Source organism: Miniopterus schreibersii, assembly GCF_964146895.1.
Source record: "Miniopterus schreibersii genome assembly, chromosome: 18".
Taxonomy (NCBI): domain Eukaryota; kingdom Metazoa; phylum Chordata; class Mammalia; order Chiroptera; family Miniopteridae; genus Miniopterus; species Miniopterus schreibersii.
Genome location: NC_138121.1, coordinates 36,756,362 through 36,780,187, shown reverse-complemented (window position 1 = coordinate 36,780,187; position 23,826 = coordinate 36,756,362). Strand labels below are relative to the sequence as shown.

General features: G+C 53.1%; 1 protein-coding gene across 1 annotated transcript in view; it reads right to left on the bottom strand.

Annotated features, from left to right (window-relative positions):
- ZNF423 (zinc finger protein 423) overlaps nt 1-23,826 on the bottom strand; it is a 271,340-nt gene that overhangs the window by 175,855 nt on the left and 71,659 nt on the right. Inside the window, exon 3 of the mRNA XM_081119389.1 lies at nt 8,733-8,933. Coding sequence (XP_080975515.1) covers nt 8,733-8,933 — 201 coding nt within the window. The remainder of the gene's footprint in view (nt 1-8,732; nt 8,934-23,826) is intronic.

The following is a 23,826-nucleotide window of genomic DNA, read 5'->3' as shown; positions in this document are numbered from 1 at the left end:
TAACGCAGCCTGGGAGCTCACTAACTAACACAGCCTTGGAGCGCACTAACTAAGGCAGCCTTGGAGCGCACTAACTAACGCAGCCTGGGAGCGCACTAACTAACGCAGCCTGGGAGCGCACTAACTAACGCAGCCTGGGAGCGCACTAACTAACGCAGCCTGGGAGCGCACTAACTAACGCAGCCTGGGAGCGCACTAACTAACGCAGCCTGGGAGCGCACTAACTAACACAGCCTGGGAGCGCACTAACTAACAGCCTGGGAGCTCACTAACTAACACAGCCTGGGAGCTCACTAACTAACGCAGCCTGGGAGGGCACTAACTAACGCAGCCTGGGAGCTCACTAACTAACGCAGCCTGGGAGCGCACTAACTAACGCAGCCTGGGAGGGCACTAACTAACGCAGCCTGGGAGGGCACTAACTAACGCAGCCTGGGAGTGCACTAACTAACAGCCTGGGAGCGCACTAACTAACACAGCCTGGGAGTGCACTAACCATTCCTGCAGTGCTGGCTACTCATGTGAACTTCCTTCCCACACTGCTCCTGAGGACTTGGCTAGTACTCAGCTACACTACAGAGGAAACCAACCCATTCTCTAGAACAAAATACAGGTTAGTTTAAGACTCTCCTGGCCAAAGTCAGTGAGGGGCCAAGTGTACTAAAATGGGTTGTCTGTTCCACTCACCACGCCATCCCCGTGTCTGTAATACTTCCTAGCTCATAGTAGGTGCTCAAGGTGACACTCTGGTTCTAGGCAGCAGCTTTTCCTCTGCCCAGGGGTGTGCTTGGTTCTCTGGGTGCCAGAGTTGGGGGCACTAGGCACGTGGGAGGAGGTCATCAATAAGACTCACGCAGAACAACTCCCCTCTTGTTGCCTCTTTTACCCCAAAATCAGACCAGGCTGCAGCCAGAGGCTCCTCCTATCTTCACCTACGGGCATGTCTCAGAGCTTTTCCATCAGCAAGGTGGAGATCACTGAGGCCGATTTTCCAGGAAACACAACGTTCATATTTTTATGCCCAACAGGATCCGGAAATAGCACCAGCACCTCCAGGAGAAGGCAGCAGCCAGAGGGAGGGGCTCGGTCTCCGCCTGAGAGGGGAGATGAAGGTGCACGAAGGGCGAGGAGTGCTGGACAAGTGAGAACGCAGACCTTGGCGGGAGAGGAAGAGCTGTGGCTCCCGACAGGCTCCACGCACCTGCCCCTGAGCTACTCAGTGACTCAGCCGTACATGTATACATGCGGTGGTGGGGGGGGGTCTTATTATTGAAACACCTATAGAATAAAGAGGAAGATATCTTACTGAGATTTTGGAAGCCGATTGTGGGAGATGTGACCTTCTGGTGACGCCGGGTTTCTGAGAAGCGCGCACAGCAGACTGATGTCAAAGCCCCTCCCCACACCACCTGGGCACCCGAGCATCTCAGGCCCAAGAGCTAACCTGATGGCATCCAGCCTCTCTCCAGCCTAGCCTACAGCCTGGACACGATGTCCCAGAGGCCCAGCAGCCGGTGGATGTCACCAGGGCATTGACTGGCCCCTGGCCCCAAGCTCTACTGCCAAAGGACCAAGAGGCAGAGGTTTGGGGGAGAGAGGCTGGGCTGGCTTCTGCAGAACCCCCAAGGTGGGGGCACAACTTCCACAGAGTTACTAAGAATCCAAGGTCAAAGTCTTTCCTCCACAAGAAGGAAACAAGAAAACAGTCTAACTGGTGTGAGTTCGTGAGTCCACACCAGTTAGCAGGCTTGGTGTGGGGCACTCCCCCCCAAAACAGCCACTGGGCCAGACAGGAGCTACACGGAGGCCCTACCCATCAGAGAACACGTGGGTGCTGAGCTAGCAGCAGTCCCTTGGCCACCCTGGGCACTGCACGGCCTCCTAGAAATTATCAGATGCCCCTGGGGAAGAGGGGAGTGCCAGCTAAGCCACCACCTCCCCATGTGACCTCTGCCAAGTCCTACCTCACAAAAGAGCCCAACCCTCCAAAAAATCTGTGCTTTCAGGTGCCCTGGAGCTTCCTGGAGGTTTGAGGGGACCATAGGGTAGATGGTAGGTGGAAGAGTCTTCCAAATCTTTAAGGGAGAGCTCTGCATATCCACTGTACAGACTGGTTGGGTTTGACAATAAGGATGGAAACCACTGGGTTAGCTGATCTTTGGGGAATCTGCTTCCCTAAAATGCTATGAGATAACAAAACACTATCGAAAACAAAGTGAATAGACTTGCTCGTCGATAGTCAACAACCTGGTACTTGATTCAACTACTTTACTCTTCTCATTGCTGGCATACAATCCCTTCCCCCTGAAAAAGACACCGTGTTTCCTGGCCGCCATCCTGGGCAGCCCCCGGCCCAGCTCTCAGTCCCAGGGGTGCAGGGAGCTGCCCCAGCTCCCCCACCCTGCGCCGACTATTATATGCAGAGCTGTCTCCCCCTGGCCATGGTACAGCCCTAGGGGGTGAGCCTTGGCTGGGGCTGCTCCACCAGGAGTCCCCTCAGGACTTCCGTGCTGGCAATCAGAAGGTAACTGGACGGTGCAAGCCTGGAGGTGCTGGGGACACCTCGCTGCTGCGAGGGGGTGACAGTGTTTGTGGAGACAGCTTTGGGGCACATCCCCGGGAAGCCTGGAGGGATGTGCTGAGGCCGGCCCTACTTCTCGGTTCCTTTAGCCAAAGAGTCTGCTTTTTGCTGCTTGTCAGTTTGCATCGAGTCTCTATGTAGGTGACACATTAACTGAGGACCTGCTATGTGCCAGGCAGCCCGAAGGGTCATGGCGACTTCCTCTTCCAGCTGGATTGTACATTCCCTGCTGACGGGGACTCTCTCACACACAGCCCTGGGCATGTAACAGGCATTGCATCGCTACTTGCTGACGTGACAGGTGCCCTCTGGAAACTTCCCAGCTGAGTGGATGACCACAGGCTGGACCCACATCACACAGGGACACACTCGCAGCCAGCCTGAGGCCCGCTCGGGGTGTCTCTTTCCTTCCCAGGACCTCGGGGTCCTGCTGGGTATCTAACAAGGGAAGCGACCAGAAACTCTAGCTGCTTCTAGGAAAGGGTCAGAAATCGGGGCTCTCCCTCCCCAGAGCGTCTCCAGGGGCCACTCACTGAGGCTCATGGGGGGTGGGTTTGCCGCAAAATCAACCCTGATGTCAGGCACCACCCTAGACTCCACTCTGGTGCACCCTGTACACAAAAGAACCAGGAGGCGCAAAGATTCAGAAACCCACCGAGGCAGTGAAGTTGGCCGGCTGGGAAAGAAGCAGAAGAGCCGGCACTGTGGAGAGCACTCAGAAACCAGAGGCTCACGACACACAAGTGACTCCAAAGGAAAGGTGGGTTCTTCCCTGACCCCCGCCTTCCACATGGTTACAGTGGCTGTCCAGTTCTGAAGAGACCTGCAGACCCAACAATGTGATAGCAGCGCTCACGCTGCATGACCGAGTCGGGGGGGCACATCCGGTAACCCTGCAGACTCAGGTGAAAACAGCTCCCCGCATGGTGCCGCCAGGAGCCAGGGAGCTGCCCAAGCGCAGCAGGGAGCAGGCAATTCAGGGAAGGTGCCACACTCGCCACTGGCCAGGCCGGCCACCCTCCCGTCGCTTCCCTCCCACATAGCAGCGCACTAGCAGGCTGACACACGCAGCCAGCATCTCCCTGAGAGTCGTGGGGGGTGGCATCCCTGTGCACTGAAACACCTTTAAGGCCCTGGGGACAGAGGCTACTTAAAGGCCGCCTATGGCGCTTCATCTCACCAAAGAACGCTTTTGTGAAGCAATTACCTTCTCCACTGAGCTACCCTTCATGTAATAACAGCTCCTCTATCTCTAGCACGCAGAGGGGTCGCTATGCACAGTACATGCCCAATAAATATCTGTTCAATGAATAACCATCTCTTCCTGCTCTAAACTCCCCTTCTGATTCCACATTAGTTGAAGACCTACTATGCCTGGGCACAGTATGTGGAACCTTTATTTTTGCTATCTCATACCTCAAAGCCATTTATCCATGGCATTCCCACTGCTGGCCTCACTGCAGTCACCTCTGTCCCCCACATAGCCTGTAGCCTCCTTGAGGACAAGATCAACAAACATTTATTGGGCACCTACTATGTGCTCTAGCCACAGGCCAAGGCTACCCTGGGTACAGAGAGGAAAATAAGGCCCGAAACCTTGGCATTGAGAACACATATCCTCACCAGCAGATGGGCTGGCAAACTTTTAGATCTTTGCCAATCTGGTAGGTTTAAAAAAATGGTATTTTCCTGATACTTTAAGTTCACAGTTCTCTCATATAAAGGAAGTTCTGAATCTTTCTAAATGTTTAAGATCTGTGGTATTTCTTTTTCTGGTTCCATTTCTGTCCTTTGCACACAGAAGATATCCAAAATATCTAAAGACCAGTGGGACACCAACCAATCCACATGGGCACTGGCCTTGGGGAGCCTGGCCTTTGCCCTGCTTCCTGTTGATTTATTGGAAATTCTCTTAGCGTTGGTAGGAGCGCCTTGTGCCTTCAGAAAACTCTCTTCAGCCTGTGTTATGTGCCCCTGGTTGATTTACTGTGGTTTGGGCAATGCAGAAATGTTTTATTTTTATGTCATTGAATATTTCTGTCTTTTGTTTTATGGCTTCTGGGTTTAGGGTTATATTTAGAAAAGGTTTCCCCCTCTAATACTATTATATTTTTTTAAAACTTACTTGTTTTCTTTGAGTATTTTTAAGTTTTCTTTTTATGTTTGGATTTCTGATCCATTTGGGATTTTTTTGGTGTTAAGAGGAGGAAGGGATCCAATTTCCTTTTTTCAGAACGGCTACCCTCTTCATCCCAATCCCAATTACTCAGTGACCCGTCCGTCCCTATTAATGTGCAGTGACACCCTTCTCACACGCTAATGTCCGTCTCTTCAGGTCCATTCCGGGTTTCTTTTCAGTTCCCCTGGTCTGTCCCACAGAGCTTAGGATCCCACAGCTTCCAAACACAGGGTAAAACCTGCCCTGGTTACCAGCCGCCCATCATTCCTCTGTTTTGGAATTTCCTCGGTTCTTGCAGGCCTGTCTTTCCTTCTGAACTTTAAAATCAGCTTTTCATTTCTAAACCAATCCTATGTCCCTTTCATTGGCTAAGGTTAAGTTAATGGGTTAATTAAGGGGACATCAACGTATTTATTGATCTTTCCACCCAAGGATAAGGTCTGCCTTTTCACTTATTTAAATGTCTTCTGTGTCCACCGGTGGTAGGCTCTGTGTCCCCTCCAAACACTGGAACATTTCTTCCCGGATTGGCTCCCTGGTCTGCATCCATTCTGTGGCTCCTGGAAGCAGCACCCGTGCTTGGTCCATGTTTTCTAGCGGATGCTGTTTGCATGCAGGGGAGCGCTTCATGTGGGGTATTAATTGGGCTCGAGCCCCCAGGCCTTTTTGCACGGCGAGCTGTCGGCTGACACCCGGGCACTGTGTACACGCTCAGTGGGCAGAAGGCACTGGCACCCTGCACCTGTGCACTTGGCAGAACATCGCCCAGTGGCTGGCCCGCGCCCGCTCTGTTTTGCCAAAATGGAACCAGTACGAGGGGCACCCTAAGCAGTAGGCAGGGAGGGCCCCCACCCCCCACCCACGCTGCCGGAGCTGGAAAGGGCCTGAGCCGGCACACAAAGCAAGCTCCAGCCAGCTGCAGACAGGAACGAGGCTGGTAGAGGTGCCAGCCTCCACGAGCCCCAGCCCTGTAATTAGGGCCCACAGGTCACTCTGGCCACAGCTGAATAAACCACAGTGTAATTAGCTTCCCACCCAGTTCTTTACGCAGCAGCATTTCGCCTCTGCCAGAGAAGGAGGGTCTGTCCTTCCTAAGGGGCTGGCGACACACTCCCTGGTCGCAGTCCTAGGGAAGGCAGGGCAGCCAAGGGCTGATCCTCGAAATAAAGCCACAGGGAGCTTTTTGCTTTTTTTTGCTGTCACTATTTGAACAAATTCCCCTCCTCTTATATTTTTTTAACTTGAGCATTCAAAAAAGCTGTGTCTGTCTGGAGTTTAGTTTGCAATTGCCCTCCATCCCTGATTCTTATGGAGCAACCACTGTCCCCCACCCCACCACCGCCGCCACATTAAGAACCCGGAGGTCGCTCTGCTAAGGAAGTTCTAAAGAACCACGTTCAAGATCGCCCCACACCCCTCCACACAGCCTCTTCCCAACATGCCCTTCCCCACACCTGCCTGGGAGAGGGGTGCCTCCACATTCCTGGGCGACAGCCCTCTGCAGGGGACTAGGAGCACACAGCAGGAGTCGCAGGTGTCACTGCCCTCAGGCCCCAGATTCTCAACAGCAGAGACGCAGAAATATCAGCACACCATGGTCCTCCCTGGAGTAATCTCGGCTGGGCCATCAAGTGTCCCTCCAGAGTGGCCTCCATGGGGACAGCGGTGCCTGTCCCTAGAGCTGTTACTGGATGGCCAATGCTGAGCCCCCAGCAGACCCATGAGCCTGGCCTGGGAGCACCTGCTCTTGCATTTTTGTAGCCGGTCCAAACTTTTAAAGCAGAAGCCCATTTTCAAATATCTTATGCTAAGGGTATAAAACAGACCTTTAAGTAGTGGGTGTCAGAGCCCCCTCTGGGGACAGAGTTTGAGAACCACCACACGACCAAAAGGTGGTAGGGACCCACTATGGATAATACGCATACAATTCCCTGTCACTGGGTAACCCTGAGAACCTACGACCCAGGGGGAAATAACTCCTCACCTATCTCTTCATGTCAGGGACACTCTCCCACACTGGGTGACACCTGTACTGGGTGGTAATGAATTTCTCGGGGATGCTATTCGGCGAGATCATTTCCTATACCCTTTCCAGGAATTTCTTACTCCCTTCCAGTGCTCCAGGGTGGGAAATATCCTAGCTCCCATGTCCCTGTGGAGGTCGTTAATGGGATCCTGTTAGGGAGCGAGCAGTCGTTTCAGTGGACACCCCAGCATCGCTAGGGATGGCAGGATTCCCTGCACCCGGGGCTGCCATGATTTCAGCGAAAGTCTGGCTTAGAGAGGAGAGACAGCCACTGGGAAGAAAATCCTGCCCAGGACTGAACAAAGCATAGTTAGCTTATTTCCAGCACAAACCTCCATATATAGCCCCAAAGTTCCATGTCTTCTCTTCTCCACCTAGAAATGCCACCAATCTCAAAAGTGTGACGGGAGACATAAAAATCCCCTCAATTCTGAGAAGGGGAGGGAGGGGCACAGAGCCATGCTGGGGAAGGGCCTCAGGGCAATGGCTGCAGATCAACAAAGCTGGGCTTAATGGGGGTCCTCAGAGGAATAAAGAGAATGGCTTTTCGCTAGAAGATCAATTCATTGGTTGTTTTAAAAGTAAGTTACAATATTTAATTCTCTTACAGGTTAGATTCCACCTCAGGTCCTGGCTAAATAAAGAAATACACCAGCATCTATGACATTCTTGAGCAGGATGGAGTCCACGACCTAGAGTCCTGAAGAGGTCCTGGCTTGGCCACCAAATCTCTATGTGACCTTGGTCAAGCAATCACCTTTCCCTCTCAGTGCCTCAGTAGTCTAAGATCATATGTCGGCCATTGCCTCTACCTGTGGTTGAACTATCACAAATTCCAAATGACTGGGGTTTGATTTGCTGAGCCCTCAAAAGTCCAAACCTGTAAGAGTCCTCTTGAGTGCATTGCTTTGGGGTATCTGTTCCCTTCAGAGGTTGAGAATGGGCACTTGGTCTAGCCAGGGCTGTGCAGGTATGAATGTCATTTGAGGGAAAGTTATAGCAGTTCCCCAAACACTTGGCTTTCAAACTTCCGAGATGGTATGAAAAGTAGGAAAAGTGAGAGCTTTGAGTCCCAACCTACTTCTTAACCAGCAAATTTCCCCCCCAAAACAGGTGACAAGTCCCCTTTAGAATACTCATCTGAGATTTTAGGTCCTTTCCCCATAAACACTCATCCAAGATATTTCCATCCAACAATCACAATGGAAGAAGATGTCTGGGGATAGCTGTGTAATGAACACAGATGCTCCAAACTCAGAGCCCTGTAGCATGACTGCCTTGGAGTGTGGACTCCAAGGAATACACATGCCACCATCCCACATCCCACACACACCCCCACCCTTGTGTCCCAGACACACAGTCACACAGAACTTGTGAAGTCTTAAATCACTCCTGTAAAACACTGGCCTTGCCCACCTTTTCAGAGGCACTGAGGAAACAGGGAACAGGACTACCATCTGGTGCAGCAGCAACCAGCCACTCAGACAAGCAGGAGGCCAAGCATGGAGGCGAAACCCGGTCTCTTTCCGCACAGGCTCTTCTTGGCCTGTGAACTTGTCCCCATCCCACCACAAGCCCTGCCTCAAAGCTCATCCTTCATGCAGCTCTCCACACTTAAGCTGCTTAACTGAGTACTAACAACCTCTTAATTGCTGGGTTTCCAAAAGGCCTTCCAGAAATCTGGGCTGCAGATCCAAGTACTACGGAGTACGGACTGGGGGAGCAGAGAGGCAGAGCCTCCCCCCTGTTCCCGCCGGCCAGAAAGCTGTCGCTTTTATTTTTAATTATTTAAAAGGCGAATGCAGGGTACCCAAGACACCACAATAAAATGACATTAACTGTAAAATTACATTATTAATTCTTTAATCTCACTTGAGGCTTCAAGCTGTTGCTATGTCCAATTACCCGCGTAACCACCTGTCAGAGCCCGGCGCTGTTTAGCGTACCTCCAGGACAGCGGTGGGCCCGGTGGTCCGTCAGGTCTGCCAGAGACTCGAAGTCCTGCTGACAGTGATCGCAGGTGTAAATAGACTCATCCTCCATGTCTTCATCGTCCTCATTTCTCTCCTCTTGACTTGTCACGCTGTTCCTGTCCTCCAGCGCCCGGCTGGCCTTCTGGTCACACTCGGGCTCTCCTTCCAGGCCTCCTGCCAACAGGAAGAATACAGTCCACGTGAGCTGACGGGGTCTCGGGAAAGGGTTTGAAAAGAATCGCCCAGCGTTTATTAAGATACATTTAATTACTCTACCTCCCAGGGTCCCTTATTCTGGACACCTCTCGGTATATTAATATACGGGGGGGGTTGCAGCATGTGGTGCTGTAATTCTCAACTAGATGCTTTAATTCTTGGTGCAAATCTTCTATGGGGATTTCCTGTCACTTTCCCTCTGTGCACGGATGCTGGGGGTTGTGACCCATCAGAGAGGTGACAGTGCCTTAGCATTTGTCTCCTAAAACCCCATTCTCTTACACATTGCTCCAGAGCCCCCGTCAGCTGTTCCTAATGCACTGAAACGTTTCATTTCCCCCAAAGCCTTGCGATTTCGAGCTGGGAGACCTTGTAGCCAAGTTCATCCTCTACACAAGCCTCAAAATGTGCTGATGCTGGCTCAGCTCTCTGCATAGACGTCGGACGACTCTGGAATCCAGACAGGACACGTGCTGGCAGGACCACGGACAGTCAAATCACAAGTTTAAAATGCACCTGAGCCTCCACTCGTGCCCTGATCTCAGTTTAGAAAGGGAGAGCCAGCCTTCGAATCATTCGACCAATTTCTTTCAAATAAAATGCCTACTCTCCACTTAGCTCTGTGCAGGCAAGTGCCTGATCTGTACAGAAAAGTGTTAATGATCAGGACAATGATGTCTTGGGTTGGTGTCGCGTTCTGCACTTTTTCAGAAGCCGTCATATGGTCCTGTCCCTGCCCACAGAGGGGCAGCTTTGCTATTCCCATGTCACAGGTAAGGCGCCTGGCATCCAGCCAGGGGACTGCAACATCCCCAGAACCCTACAGGTGATTCTCTGGACATGCTGCCCCGTCTAGCACACTTCCCTGCACAGCTGGGGGAATGCACACAGCCTGCGGCTGAGAGATCAACAGGACTTGTAAATCAAAGTGCAAAATAAGCATGTGTAACATAGAATATATCACTAATCCCAATAAATGTCAGTGGGCTAAACTTGCCCATTAAAATACAGAGACTCAGACTAGAAAATCAAAGTGCGTGGTGTCTCTTCCCACAGTCGGTCCTGGAAACCAGACCTACCGTCCAGAAACTAGCACTGATTTAAATTAAAGAGAGAAATCGCTATTATGTGCAGATACTGATGCAAACATATCTACGTATGCAAAGGAGTGTGTGTGCCGCGTGTGTGCCGCGTGTGTCACACGTAACACTGCAGTTACCGCAAAAGGCTTCAGCACACAACCTTTAAGCCCCCGAGGGCTGGTCACCAAAGCAAACAAGGGGAATGAAGATAATGCATTTGACTCGAGGCGAAAGCCACAGTCCTATAAATATACCAATTTAGAAACAGATAATGGTGTAAGGGCTCTGCGGCTCCCGTCTGCACAGCACACACACTTCCAAGCATCCGACACCAAGAGCCGGTGCACACAAATCAGCTCATCGGAGAGCCAGCTGCCACCTTCAGTGGCGGGGAACGTGGCCCAATGCTGCTTGGAACAGCGCGGAGGCAGTAAAAATCAATGTTTCCATTGGTGGCCCATCAAAACATCTCTCTTCTTACCAATTAAGGGATGTACAACTTTTAGGTTCTTTTTTTTTATCAGAACACGCCAACTCCTGGCAATACAGAAATCCCATTAAAAGCCAGGCAGCATATTTATCTCCGGAAATCGGATCTGCTGCTCTGGCGACAGCAAGAAATAGAAAGCAAAGAAATGAGAAATATCACGGGGAGCCTTCGATATTGTAAGTCACCACATAACCGTGGTTACACTGTCCAGCTCGGCTCTGAGGTTCCTGGTTTACAGTTTCTTCCTTAATAAAAATGTTCTGAAGGGGAGGGAAAAGCTCCGTAACTCCGGCTTTATCTTCTACACCCACTCTCCAGATGCTCCGTTACGTTCAGCACCGCGCTTGTGCGACTTTATTTAACACACAAGTTAATAGACATATTTAAATTATCCCCCTGTTATCCTTCTTTTATATTCCATATTTACTTGGCAGCACTTTCTGTAAGAGCTCATCTCACCCACAACAGGAACCACAAACACTACAGAGCTCTCTTTAAGTCCGGTACATCCTGTTGACTCAGGAGGAGATAAATCAGTGTCACCTCTTGGGTTTTATAAGTCAAAACCCCATAAAGTCATCCAAGAGTATAAATCTGTTTTAAGGAACTGTCACCTCCCCTGCCACTGTCTACTAATGGGAAGGCAAGGTGGCTTCGCGGAGCAGGGGGAGAGAGGGGAGGTGGGCAGAGGAAGGGACTTCACCATCTGAGGTCCCATGGGGTCACTCGGCCAGCCAGCCTGACCCTCAGGAAGCCAGAGAAGGAAGACTCGGTGGCCTGAAGAAGTTTGGGGGAGCAGGACATCCCCGAAGATGCAGTCCCTCAGGGCCCTGCGCTTCATCAGCACCATCGGGACCTGGGGAACAGGAGGCGGTTGGGGCTGAGAGGCCTCGACTCAGGGCAGGCATTCGGGCCGGCGGTCTCTGAGCCTCCCAATAGGGAAGGGCAGTAAATGGGGCGATTTTTCTATTTGCGGATGAGAATACGGAGGCTCTGAGGGTCACCCAAAGCCAAGCTTGGAACTGAGCCTGGCAGGTGATGCTGAGCAGCACCTTCTGCAGCCCCGGGGGTTGGGGAGAACTTCCCCCAAACAGGCACCTTTCCCTCTGGCCCCACCCAAGTTCTCCTGGGGGCGGCCGGGAGCAGCTTGCAGCTCACCCAGGGAAGGACCAAGCCACGTGCACGGAGAGGGAAGGGACTGAACTGGCACCTTAACTACCGGCTCCCATTCCACCCTGGGCAACTCACAGCCTAGCTGTTTTCCAGGGTGCGCGCCTCCGGGTCCCCCATGAGCAACCGGCACCCTGAGCACCTGCCCTACGCCAGGTCCCTTGGGAGCACAGCCAGGGGGCAGCCCTAAGAGGTGAGCACCGTCAAGTCCGCATTTTAGAGGTGAGGAGGCCAGGGCGCTGTGAGGTGGCAAAGCTTAAGCAAGGTCAAGGTGGGGGGCCTGTGTCTGACCCAAGCACTCTAGTACGCAGTCTCCCTGCTGTAGTGACCCAATGAAAAATGAGCCAAGTGTCAAAGAATTTGTAAGGACCTCATCCCGGCCCCCAAGGTCCAGCATGGGCGCTGCGACCTTGAGTAAGTTACAAGCCCACCTCCTGGAGGGCACAACTTGACCTCGGCCAGGGTGTGCGCTGGCAAGCCAGCGGGGACACAGTGCAGACATGCCCACTCTGATTCACAAGCCCCTGTTCAGCACAGGCTGTCTCCTGGATGGAGCAGGGGCCTCCAAACAGAACACACAGTCCAGGAGGATGTCCACGGTTTCCCACACGGTTGCCCTGGGGCGACATTGTTTCTAAGGGGAACGCACACTCCAGCCTAGCAGGCCCGTTTCCTACAAACCCTCTCACTAGCGGCTCGTTCCTGGGGACCAGAGTGGGGAGGAAGCTCTTTTTTGGAACCTGGGCGCTAGGTCAAAGCCCTGGTCCTGCTTGGAGAGGACACATCTCCGTGAACACTTTCTCACGCACACCTGGGCTGGCGGGTCGGAGGACGGGAGGGGCTGCGCCAAGCTGGGCACGGAGCCCACCAACCCAATTAGGTACTCCGCTTGTGCCCCCACGGCTGGCCCCAAATTCCTCGAGGCAGCCACTATTTATCTTCAGGTTTAAAATATTTGCAGTGCAGGCAGTGGGGTAACATTTAACACTCAGAGCTGTAGGCAAATATTTTAACACCTAATTTGCTGTCCAAGTTCTGCTTCTTAAATAAGGAGGCTGCCTGCGGCGGGGTGCTTATTGCTCCCTGGTCAGTGCTGATGGCTCTGTGGTTAGAATTTCAAAGCCACGGCCAGCGCGACACTGAACGTGACCTGCGCTGCTCCATACAAGCCTTGCTAGGATGCTCGCCCTGGCCAACGATGCAGGCCTGGGTCCGGGCCCTCCTCTCCACAGGCCCCTGGTTGACCACAGATATAACTAGAACCCTCCAGAGAAAGTCTCCTCGGTTGTCAGGAGTTCTCTTCCCCCAGACCAGACCTTCATTTGCACCCATCACCCAATGACCCAGTAAGGGCAAGGTTACATTAAACTTGCTCCACAGAGGGCAAACTGAGGCACAGATGGGTGAGACAGCCCACTCGGATACTCACATCACAGTGGACCAATGCCCAGCCATTAAGCAAGTGAGTAAAATGAGCTGGGAGGGGGTGGAGGAGGGGAGGGGCACATAAGCCCACCCAAGGGGGTGGACCCTGCTCAAACTCTCTACATAGCTGCCATACAAAAAACAGGCCCAGTGCAGACATATCAGCTGTTTTTTTTAAAAGAAGGAAATTCACATTTTTGTGTGACATCTCTCTGGATAACTAAAGGTTGACGTCAAGTTTTAAGATAACAGCATGGGCAAAACAATAGAGTTTGGAGGGCTGGGTGCAGCCTGGGGGTAGGGAGCATGCCCAGCAAGAGCCACCAGGCCCCCTCCAGCCCAAAGTGAGACACTGAAGTTAGCTGGGCACTCATGAAAGTGTTCTTTCTTTGGAGATTTAGGGTCCAAGTTTAAGTCCACTCCTGTGTGACCTCAGTTACTTATACTGCTGAGCCTCAGTTTCCTCACCTGGAAAATGGGAATGATATCACCTCCTATTCAGGCTGTGGGAAATCCTGATACAGCTGCCTTCCAGGTGACCTCACCCCAGGTCTCTGCCACACAGGCCCTGGTTGGCAATAAGCTCCCCAACAGCTGAAGCCATAGCAGACAAATATTGCACGTCTTTAGTCACTCAACAGACATTTACTGAGCACCTACTATGTGCCAGTGCTGCTCTGGGTGCGTAGATACATCAAAAAGCAAAGCACAGCTCCTTAACCAGCTGAGGCTGACATCCGGGCACCAGCACCTTGCCCTTTGTGGGTGTCTGGATACCTGCTGATGGAATGCGTGACTCTACCCTCCTGGGGGATGTTCAGGTGCTGAGCCCAACCAACAAAAGCAGAGAAGGCAGCCTCCCCAGACTAGGATCCCAACTCTGACAGCTGAGGAAGGGGTGGAAAGGAAAGATGGTAGGTGGAAGGAGGTGGGGAGGGAGGAGCGGGGCAGGAAGGGAGAGACAAAGCAATCACAAACACCTCCGCCAAAAAGGAAAAAATTCTATTTTTCCAGAGAGTCAACAGTGTCACTCCTCCGAGCCTCACAATCCTAACAGAACCGATCTCGCTGCATGCAGTAATGAAGAACAGTGGGACAGAGCCACCCTGGAACCATGAAAATTGCGCGCTGTTACCTCCTTGTGACCTCCCGAGGCTGTGACCACTCTGCCCTCTCCTTGCTGTCATGTTTTGTCTCCGATGGCCCCTGGGAAGGAAGAGATGGAGGCGCAGACCAGAGGAAGGGGGGGGGGGGGCAGCAGGGCAGCATGGGGAGCTCGATAAATCCAGCTAATTTGTGACCAGCGCCGTGGCCTGGTGCGCCTAATTGCTCAAGGCAAGGATACTGGGGTGCAAATCACCCCCTGGTGGCCATAGCAGAAAGAGGAGCCCCATGGAGGAAGAGAAGGAACAAGGAAGGGGTGTGTACCCCAAAGACAGGACCAGTGGCCAGGCTGGGCAAGCCTGGAGCCGAGGGCCACGACATTGTCACCCTCTCTGGGCCATGGCTGCCCCTCCTGGACTTTGGAGCAGAAATTTTTAGACCAGTTCACCTTAGCGGCTCGAGGCTGGGCCAGGGGCAGTCCCAAGGGCACAACATTGATGCCACCACCGCACTAAGGAAGAGCGCTGTCTGCCCCAGGTGCTGGGACCGCACAGAGCAGGCTTTACAGGAGCTCCGCTGCAAACCAGAGCCGGCAGTTCACCAGCCAACTGCTCCTCGCGTCCAGGTCTCAGCTCAGTGATCCTTCGCCCCTACCGGCCGGGTGCTCGCTCTTATCACAGCAGTCCTGGTCCTTTCTGCAGCACATCTAATGGTCCCTGTGCTGGTAAGCAGGCTCCATGCAGGCGGGTCAACATTGGTTCTCCTGACCTTGCTCTCCCTGCCCCCCACCCAGCACCCAGCAGAGAGCCCAGGGTACAGCAGGTGCTCAGTTCCTATGTGTTGAATGAGCAAGTGAATGAAGCCATGTGGAAGGGTCCTTCCTACTCTAACATTTAAAGATCCAGCCATTGGTCTGTGTATCTCGGGTGGGGACAAAGCCAGGAACAGGCCCTGGCCCTGCCCGCCTCCCTAAGCAGAACACAGAGAGCAGAAAAGGATTCCTTGTCCTTGGTCCTAGGAGCCACCACCTAGGCTCCCGGCTGCTGTCGTAACCCAGAGGCCAGCTGCCCCCAGTGACCCTCCAGCTCCAGCTCTCCTTTGTAGCCTGGGGAAGGTCAGGGAGGCCGGGAGCCCCACTTCTTCAGCCACAGTGGAAAAGCCGTGTGAAGCCTGTAAGCAGTAACAAGTCCTGGGCATGGAGACAGCCTGGTGTGCGGGACATTCCGGGAACACAAGAAGCAGCTGGGGAGGGGGGCGTGTCTGACGGAGTGGTTTGTACCATGTTGTCGCTACTGAGGGACATGCCAAATGGTAGCACTCTCAGCTTTCAAGAAGCCAGCTCCCACTGACCCCATCCCTCCCCCACCCAGAGGAAGGGTGGCCCCAGCTCCCTCCATGGACCCACCCAGCAGTGGGCTCTTCAACCCCACCACTTGACCTCATCTACTTGCTAAGGCCTACTAGCTTTACTGGTCATTTCCCTCCGGCCCCCAAGAGGGTGTTGAGTCCCGCAAGTGGGCTGCAAGGCATTCTGGGAGTCTCCAGAAACCACAAAGCCAAGGACGAAGACAGCGTGTTTGAGGGGCCCAAGCAGGAGCACCCATCCCGGGCCACACCCGCCAATGAGAGCGAGGCCTCCTTGGTGCCCAGGACTCACCAAGACACATTCCCCCACAGTGAGGAGGAGAGACCTGGGGAGGATTAACCACAGATCAGAGGTCAAGTGGGCAGAGAAATGGAAACTTCCAGGCCCGCCCCAGGGACCTGGCTGCCTCAGCCAAGAAGGGCAATATCCCAGCGGTCTCTGCACACGCACCCCGCACCCCCCCACACACCCCCGCTCATCCTCACCACCACTCAACTCGGTTCCAAACTGCTCGCGATGGTCTTCAGTCAACATGAAGCAGAAACCTTTTATTAAATGCTGCTAATTTTTTATTGATCACACTGTGAGTCACTTCATTTTCCATTACCGCAAATGTCTCCCATCCGGGCTCCGCGATGACGCTCTCTCTATTCAGTCTCAAGCAACGTGTCACTTTTAATCAGTTTTCAGTGTCTATATTATTCAAAAATTAGAAAGCGGACTCCGTGGATCCTGACTGCTTTTCTTTAAAATAAAAAAGTTTCCATCCAGGAAAGGTTATTACACTTGGAATAAATATACATGAATCAAATGAAATTCCTCCCTGGCTCTAACCAATTTTAGCATTAGCTTTTATAATTTTTTTAGGTTTATTTTCACGGAAAGGCTGTTCATAATTATTGCTCGTGCTCTCCCAAAGCACTTATGTTACTAACGTGTGAAATGTCTTCTAACACAAAGACAGATCTCTGGGAAGTAATTACAGCAATGCAGTCAGGGGCAATAATTCCACATTAGCTGTCAGCAGCAGACACCCTCTGAAAGGCACTTGTTACGAAGGAATTATTTGTTACCACCAAAGGCATGGCGGGCAGGCCAAACCGCGACACTGCGTCCAACCGGAAACCTGGGCTCCCTCATCAAGGGTCGAATTAAGTTGAAATCATTACCTTGAAGCTAAGCAAACGCGCACCTGACTGTCTATTGTGGAGACGGTTTTTGAGACGCACTCAAGCACAACGTGGTCTCCCCGTTCTCAGCGTGGTGCAATTACCCTGCGTCTCAGAAGGCTTCTGCCAGGAGCTTGTCACAATAGGGAGAGAGGCGGTGGCAGGGTGTCTATTAATGCTAACTCATGTCACCAAACAGAATTTTCAAGAATTATAAATTGCCGAGATGCCTCGAAGCTGACCCCCTCGAGTTGAGAAGAGCCCAGAATATTATCGGGAAAGCATGAGAATTTGCATCAAAGGCAGGAAAGGACTCTGCGGGGAGCCCACGGGGATGTAGCTGAGGGGATGGGGACCCAGTAGCCTATCTCCTCGCCCCGTAGAAGGTACAATGGGGTTCTGGGCAGCCACGCCAGCTCCATCGGGGGCGGAGAAATGCCCAGATGAGGGTAGGTGGATGCAGCATTGAAAGGGACTGAGGTGACGCCTATATTGCCATCCTAGCTTTGTCCCTAAGTCTTGGCATGACCTTGGGTCAGTCCAGTGGCCTCCTGTCTCTGAGCCTCAGTTTTGCCACTTGTAACCAACATTCTGTGTCGATGCTGTGATGAGGGTGGCAGATGAGTGAGCGGAGAAAGAAGGCCGTCAGCCTGTCCTCCCACCTGGTCCTCCCACCTAGGACACAGCAGGACTGATTCCAGGAGCCACAAGAGGAGCCACCTGGCCTCTGAGCGTGGGGACAGAGCAGACACCTCAGGGGGTCTGCCAAGACTCCTGCGAGCCTTAGTGTTCCCATCTCTAAAACGGACACGCTGAAGATCACCACCCTGGGTCGTCCCCGTCAACCAGGAGTGAAACATGAACCTGGGCTCATTCACCTGCTCAACTCGCTGTTGTTCCCAAAGAGACAGGTGGGTTCTAAGGCAGTCCAGGCAAAGGCAAGAGGGCTACTCCCCTAAAGCATGGGTGGAGCTGCCCAGGGCACTGCTGAGTCAGCAGTCCCACCGCCACAAGGGCACCGACCTGCCATTCAGGTTCACTTGGGGCTGTCCCCACCTCGGAGGTCCAGGGACCAGCCCATCACCCAGACCTGGCCACTCAGGGGCCCAAGTGGGGCTAGTGAGACATGATCCCCAGACACTTCCTAGAACCACTGGGAAAGAAATTACCTGACGTGAGAGCAGGGAGAGCAGAGCTGACGGACAGAAAGGGTGTCGGAGCCAGGCCCTCAGACCCCGGCATTCCATGTGGAGTTCAATGTGCTAGAAAACTCCCGAACCAGAGAGTTCACTGTGAGAACATCCACCCCAGAATTATTTGTCATAGCCAAAAACACTAGACAGCATCTACATATCCATGAACAGAAGACGGAGGTACATCCACAGAGTGGACACCGTCAGCAATTAAAACTATAAGACAGAGCCACACAAGGACAAATCTCCCAAATATGACTCTGAGAGGGGAAAAGCAAGGTGCTAGAGATAAACTATGGTAATACGGTCAAAATGACAACACTTAAAGAAAGTTAAAAACATGCAAGCAATGGCATTTACATAGCATTCAGATGCACTTCCAGAAGAAAGATGAACACAAAATGACCAACGCCAAGCCCTGTGGGAGGGAGAGGAAGTCACTGAGAGCTCCCCAGGGTCACCTGTGCTCTGTCCCTTAAACTGAAGGGTATGTCCTGGGAGGTCGCTATTCTCTTTTCTATATCTAAAATATTTCACAATAAAAAAAAAACTTTTGATGAGCTAATAATTAAAATTTTTAAGAGGACGGACAATGAATTGAGGGATTTTAGATGGAGAAGGCTCCCCAAAAAGAGTCAATACAATCGACAGCCTTTTATTAGAACCTAAGGCCCACAGTAATGTTCCTGGGCCATGCAGCAAGTGAGGAGCAGATTCAGGGCTAGTCTACCCTGGGCTGATCCTTCCTCCAACCAGTGTGGTGGGGAGGGGGAGGGACCACAGCAGAAAGGGGCCTTTCTGGCTGAAGTAAATAAATTGCCCCTAAGGGCTTGGGTCTCCTGGAGCAGGGACTTCTGTCTGTTTTACTCACTGTGGAATCCCCAGCACTAGACCAGTGCCTGGCACATAGTACTGCACAGTAACTATTTGCTGAGTGGATGGATGGATGGATGGATGGATGGATGGACACTGAAACGAACTGAACTCTTGCACATCCATTCTGTAAAGCAGACCCTCTTGGACAGGACCTCTTTGCTGGACAACACCCCAAGTTAGTCATTTTTAAGCGAATGCAGATTTTCTACCTTCCTGTCTTTAAAAAAAAAAATCAATGCTCCAACTCTGACTTCTCACCAATTTTCTGACTCTCCTGTGAGTAAGCTGAGCTGTGAGTCACGGCTGAGTCTGGAAAACCACCTTTGGGGAGATGAGAATGGAAAACGGTCTAATTTAAGGAGGAGCCAGGTACTGCCGAAAATGCATCCCTGGCCCCCTTCCACGAGCACACATCGAATGGAAAAAATTACTCGAACTCTCTCCATAGGAAAGGGGCTGACAGCGGGGCTGACTAAGGGAGCCGGTTGCTAAGAAATCACATCAGGCCACGTCAGATGATCACTTGTTACAGGCAAGACATGGCCAGGATCAGAGCCCAAAACAGTTTCTGGAAATCTTTCCAGCGAAGTCCCTCTCTGTCAGAAAGAAGAGCCAGCTTGCTGGCACCCGCTGTGACCTCCTGTCCTATGGGGTAGGTACTGTTACAGCCTCAATCACAGATAGGAAAATTGAGACCCAGAGAGGGAAGGTGGCACAGCCAGAGAATGGCAGGGCAAGGATTCCAGTCTCCGAGGGACTGGTGCTCCATCTGAGCACAGAGGGGCTTCCCCAGGGCACGGGGCTCTGAGTTCCCCTGGGTTCACCTTCTAATGCAGAGACCAGTGAATGGTGAACTGGAGGCTATGGCAAAGATGGACATGACCAAGCCCACAGCATTCCACGTGGACATGGTCGAGCTTCCATAGGGCCCAGGTGCTGCCAACCCATGACCAAAGTGGTAAATAAAGAGACAAGGCAGGTGGAGCACCACCTCCTTCTTAAGCCAAGGCACCACCCCAGGAGGGGGACCAGCAGCACCGAGCTCCACCAGACATGGGCCCCAGGAATGAGGTTCCAGGAGAGGCCTGGGCTAAGCAGGGCACAGGGACCCGGGTGCTTACAGGAAAGATGGTGCCAGCCCAGAATACCCAAGCAAGGGCCCTGCCCAGACTGCCAACAGGAACCCCCGTTCCCAGGTGCCGGGCGTGTACCAGGCCAGACAGTGGTCCCACCGGGCTTTTTCCCCAGAACTGTTTCTCTAGCTCTGAGTATCTCTTTCCCACAAAAATGAAGCTTTGCTGTTATTTCTGATTACAAAGACATCTGTGACTGATGTGGAAGATGCAAGCCACACAGGCAAGTGAAAAAAAGGAGTAAAAACCACCTGAAAGGTCCCCACGCGGAGGGCCGTGCTGTGCCGATGCTGATGAACGATATCTCACGTTTACGGACACACGCGGACCGTTTGACAAGACACGGATCCCGAGCTGCGCGCGGGGCTGTAACCTTTTCACACTTTGTGCGGCTCAACTCTGGGCTGCGATCCTCTCCCAGGAATCGGGTTTGAGAGCCAGCTCCAAAGCTGCATCTGGAGGGAATCACGCAGGTCCCAACTGCTAGTTCAAGGTGAACCGGTCCCAGTAAAAGAACTGGGAAAAGTGGGGATTTTTCTATCTCAGAAAAGGTCTCCTTGCAAATGGCTTCACCTCGAGAGCCTTTGCATTAAAAGGTTCTACAAGTGTGCGTTAGCTTCTGGGGATGCAGGGCAAAGGGCCACCTGGGCTAGCCTCACCTGGATGAAGATGACCTGCCAGCAGCCCTTTGCTGAACATGGGGCCCAGAAATCTGCATTTTATGAAGCCTCAGTATCTCCGTCGTGAGTACTGTCTGTCCTGATGTCTTTAAAATAGGACTGACATGTAGATTCTCCATCACAATTTCGCCGCCACCACATTGGACCAGAGGCTGACGATGATGCCCAGGGAAAGAACTTGCTTCGTGCATCAGACAGGGTCGGGTCTGCGGTGGCCCGTGAACCCCACCTCTGGGTGTCACTCCCATGTGTGCACATGTACACACACATGCACCGTCGCTTCCTGCTCTGGGGCGTTGCGTCCGGGCCTCTTCCTCACATGCACTGATCCCAGGAAAGTTTAGAAAATTCCCACTGCAGAAATTCTCGGCCAGTGGCTTCCTTTCCTCTCTCCCCCTCCAGACAGCTAGGGAGGCTTTTCCCCTCCTAGGCCTGAAGCTGGGATGCTTCTTGGGTTTCGTCACTAACAGCCCAAAACACAGAGTCCTCCCCACCCTCCAGGGGCCACACCAGCGGGTTTCCAGGAAGCCCCTGCGCTCTTCTGTCCTTAGTGGGGCCAGGTAGGGGCAGAGAGCTGGTTGTTTCTGGGAAGCCGGCTCCTCTGGGAGCCACCTTCCCCTCTCTGCCAGCTGCCAGCTCTGAAGCACAGGAGATGACACCAGTGGCCACAGGAAGGAGGGCCGGGCCCCCAGGGCCAGCCTTACATGTGAACCCGTCCCTTTGTTCAGAGACATTATCGAGACCTCCGATGTGCTAGGGACTGCCCCAGGACACAGCAGGAAGGAGGCGGACACAACCTCCCGGTCAGGGAGAAAGAGGCAGAGACCCAGAGAAACACAATCAGCACTTTGAAGGAATAGAAGAGGGGATGGGTCAGGGGCTGGGACAGGCCAGCTGGAGCAGGGTGCTCAGGGACGGCCTGGCGGGGAGGCAGGAGCCGAGCTGTAGAGGATGAGAAGGACGTGAGGTGTCAGACAGTCTGGTCCATTCCGAGGACAGAAGGAGGCCAGTGCGTCTCCAGGGCAGGCGAGGGGGAGCGTGGGCCTGAGGAAGGCCTGGGACGGGCCGTGAAATCCTGGCTCAGGATGACTAGGCGGGAGCACAGGATCGTGCTAGTATCTGGATCAAGGCGAACGAGGGAAGTCCAGGCTGCAGGCAAACGAGGTGAGCGTGTGTGACAGTGAGCGCTCGTTCGAGGGCCTCTGTGCTCCACTTCTCCTGGTCAAATCTTACTGACAAACACTTCAAACACCAGGATGCCGTGTTAGCAGGACGCCCGGCTCTGGGCAGAGTGCCTCGGCCTGGCACAGGCTGCGAGGCCAGACTGGGTTCACCACAGCCAGGCGAGTTTTCTGATTTACCACTGAATCTTAGCCTGGGACGGATAAAACTGCCACCCAGAGGGCAAGGGTCTTAGCCAAGGAGTCAGTAGATTGATAGCAGCAGGTTCGTCTCTGGACCCCTAGTTCTGCCCATCAGGTTCTCCTAGCCTGTGCCAGGGTGCCCACCTCCAAATCTAGCTCCTGGGGAAGAAAGGTGAGGGGCCGAGAACCGTGTGGCAATGTCATATGCCCTGTCCACAATTCACTGACCCAGGAATCCAAGAACCAGGGCCCATGTGGCAGTGACATAGCCCAGGAAGGCATGTGAAACAGGTGGCTTTATACATCACCCTGCTTTCACAGACCCCAACTGACAGCTGCACACCAGGGGGCCAACACTGGAGGCCCTGCCTGCGCCCTGCCCTGCCGGGCTCAGGCCTGGTGGGCATTCTGCAGCCCTTCATGAGGGAGCTGTGACGCGCTCTCCTGCCTGCGCAGCTTGCCCACCTGCTCAGCCCCCGCACCTACTGTTGGACAGATCTGGAGGGCCTGGGGGTCCCACCAGAACTGATCCCAACCTGACAATGGCAACATCATCGGAGATCTCTAGCCCTGGATAGCTATCGGTGCATCTCATGCTCTAAAAGGGGAGCAGGAGAAGGGCAGGAAAGTAGTCTACAGACACTGAAGGTGGGACACCAAGCAAGAGGCTTGTTCTGGAAGGTCAAGGCACAGAGCCAAGTCCATGGGGCCAACGGGGAGGAGAAGAAACCTGCACCAACTCATCACGAGGACAGAGACTGTGGGTCTGGCTGGACAAGCATCCCTGCCTCACCACTCATGAGCTGTGTGACACTAGGTGAATCACTCAACCTCTCTGAGCCTCAGCTTCTTCCTCTATAGAATCGGAGGATAACAGTGCAGGAGCTGCTGTGAGGATGATATGAGATAACATAGAGAACCAGCACGGGCCTCGTGTGTCTCATCCACCCAGCAATCCATGACTGTGGGCTTCTGTAGGCTGGGCAGTGTCCTTGAGCTGGGAACACAGCAGTCAACAGAACTGACACAATCTACTAGGAAATGAGGAATAAAAGGTCAGAAGAATCTCAGGAGGTGATCGATACAAGGCAAAGAATTGAAACAGGGTCACTGGGATAAGAAGTGATGCAGGCAAAGAGGCAACTTCAGCTAGGAGGTCAGGAAAGGCCTCTCTGGGGAGGGGGCATCTGAGCAAACATTTCAATGGCCGGCCTGAGGACGCCAGGCACAGAAAGGTGAGGAAGGGATCCCTGGTGAAGGCCACAGCTGGTGCCAAGGCCCTGGGGCCCGAGCAAGCTTGGAGAGCTCAGGAATTGAAAGGTCAGCAAGAGCAGGTGGGGGCCAGGTTAGGTGGGGATTATGAAGACAGGACCAGATGTCCCAGCAGGGCAGTGACACTGCACTCCCCATTCCTTCACCCCATCTACCTCTAGTTCCCACAGCACTCATGACCTTACTGTATTTATTGTTTTTTGTCTCCTGACACCCAGTCCAATGGAAGCTCCAGGAGAGGAGGAATCTCCATTGTGGGTCATTGAACATTCCCTAATGCCTGGCCTAATGGAGGGTCTCAAAAGTGTTTGTTTCATTAAGTAATTATTGGCACTCAGTAAGTACTCAATAAACGTGACGACTGGGGCTGTCACTAGGGTCCAGACAGCTCTGGGAGGAGATGAGCCTCCCATCCCTGCAGGCATTCAAGCAGGGCCTGGAAGAATACCCATTGGGGATCCTTGCCACAGGGAGGGGCTTGGATGATCAGGGCTTCCAGGTTCTTTCCCACTCACGAAGCTGCCAGA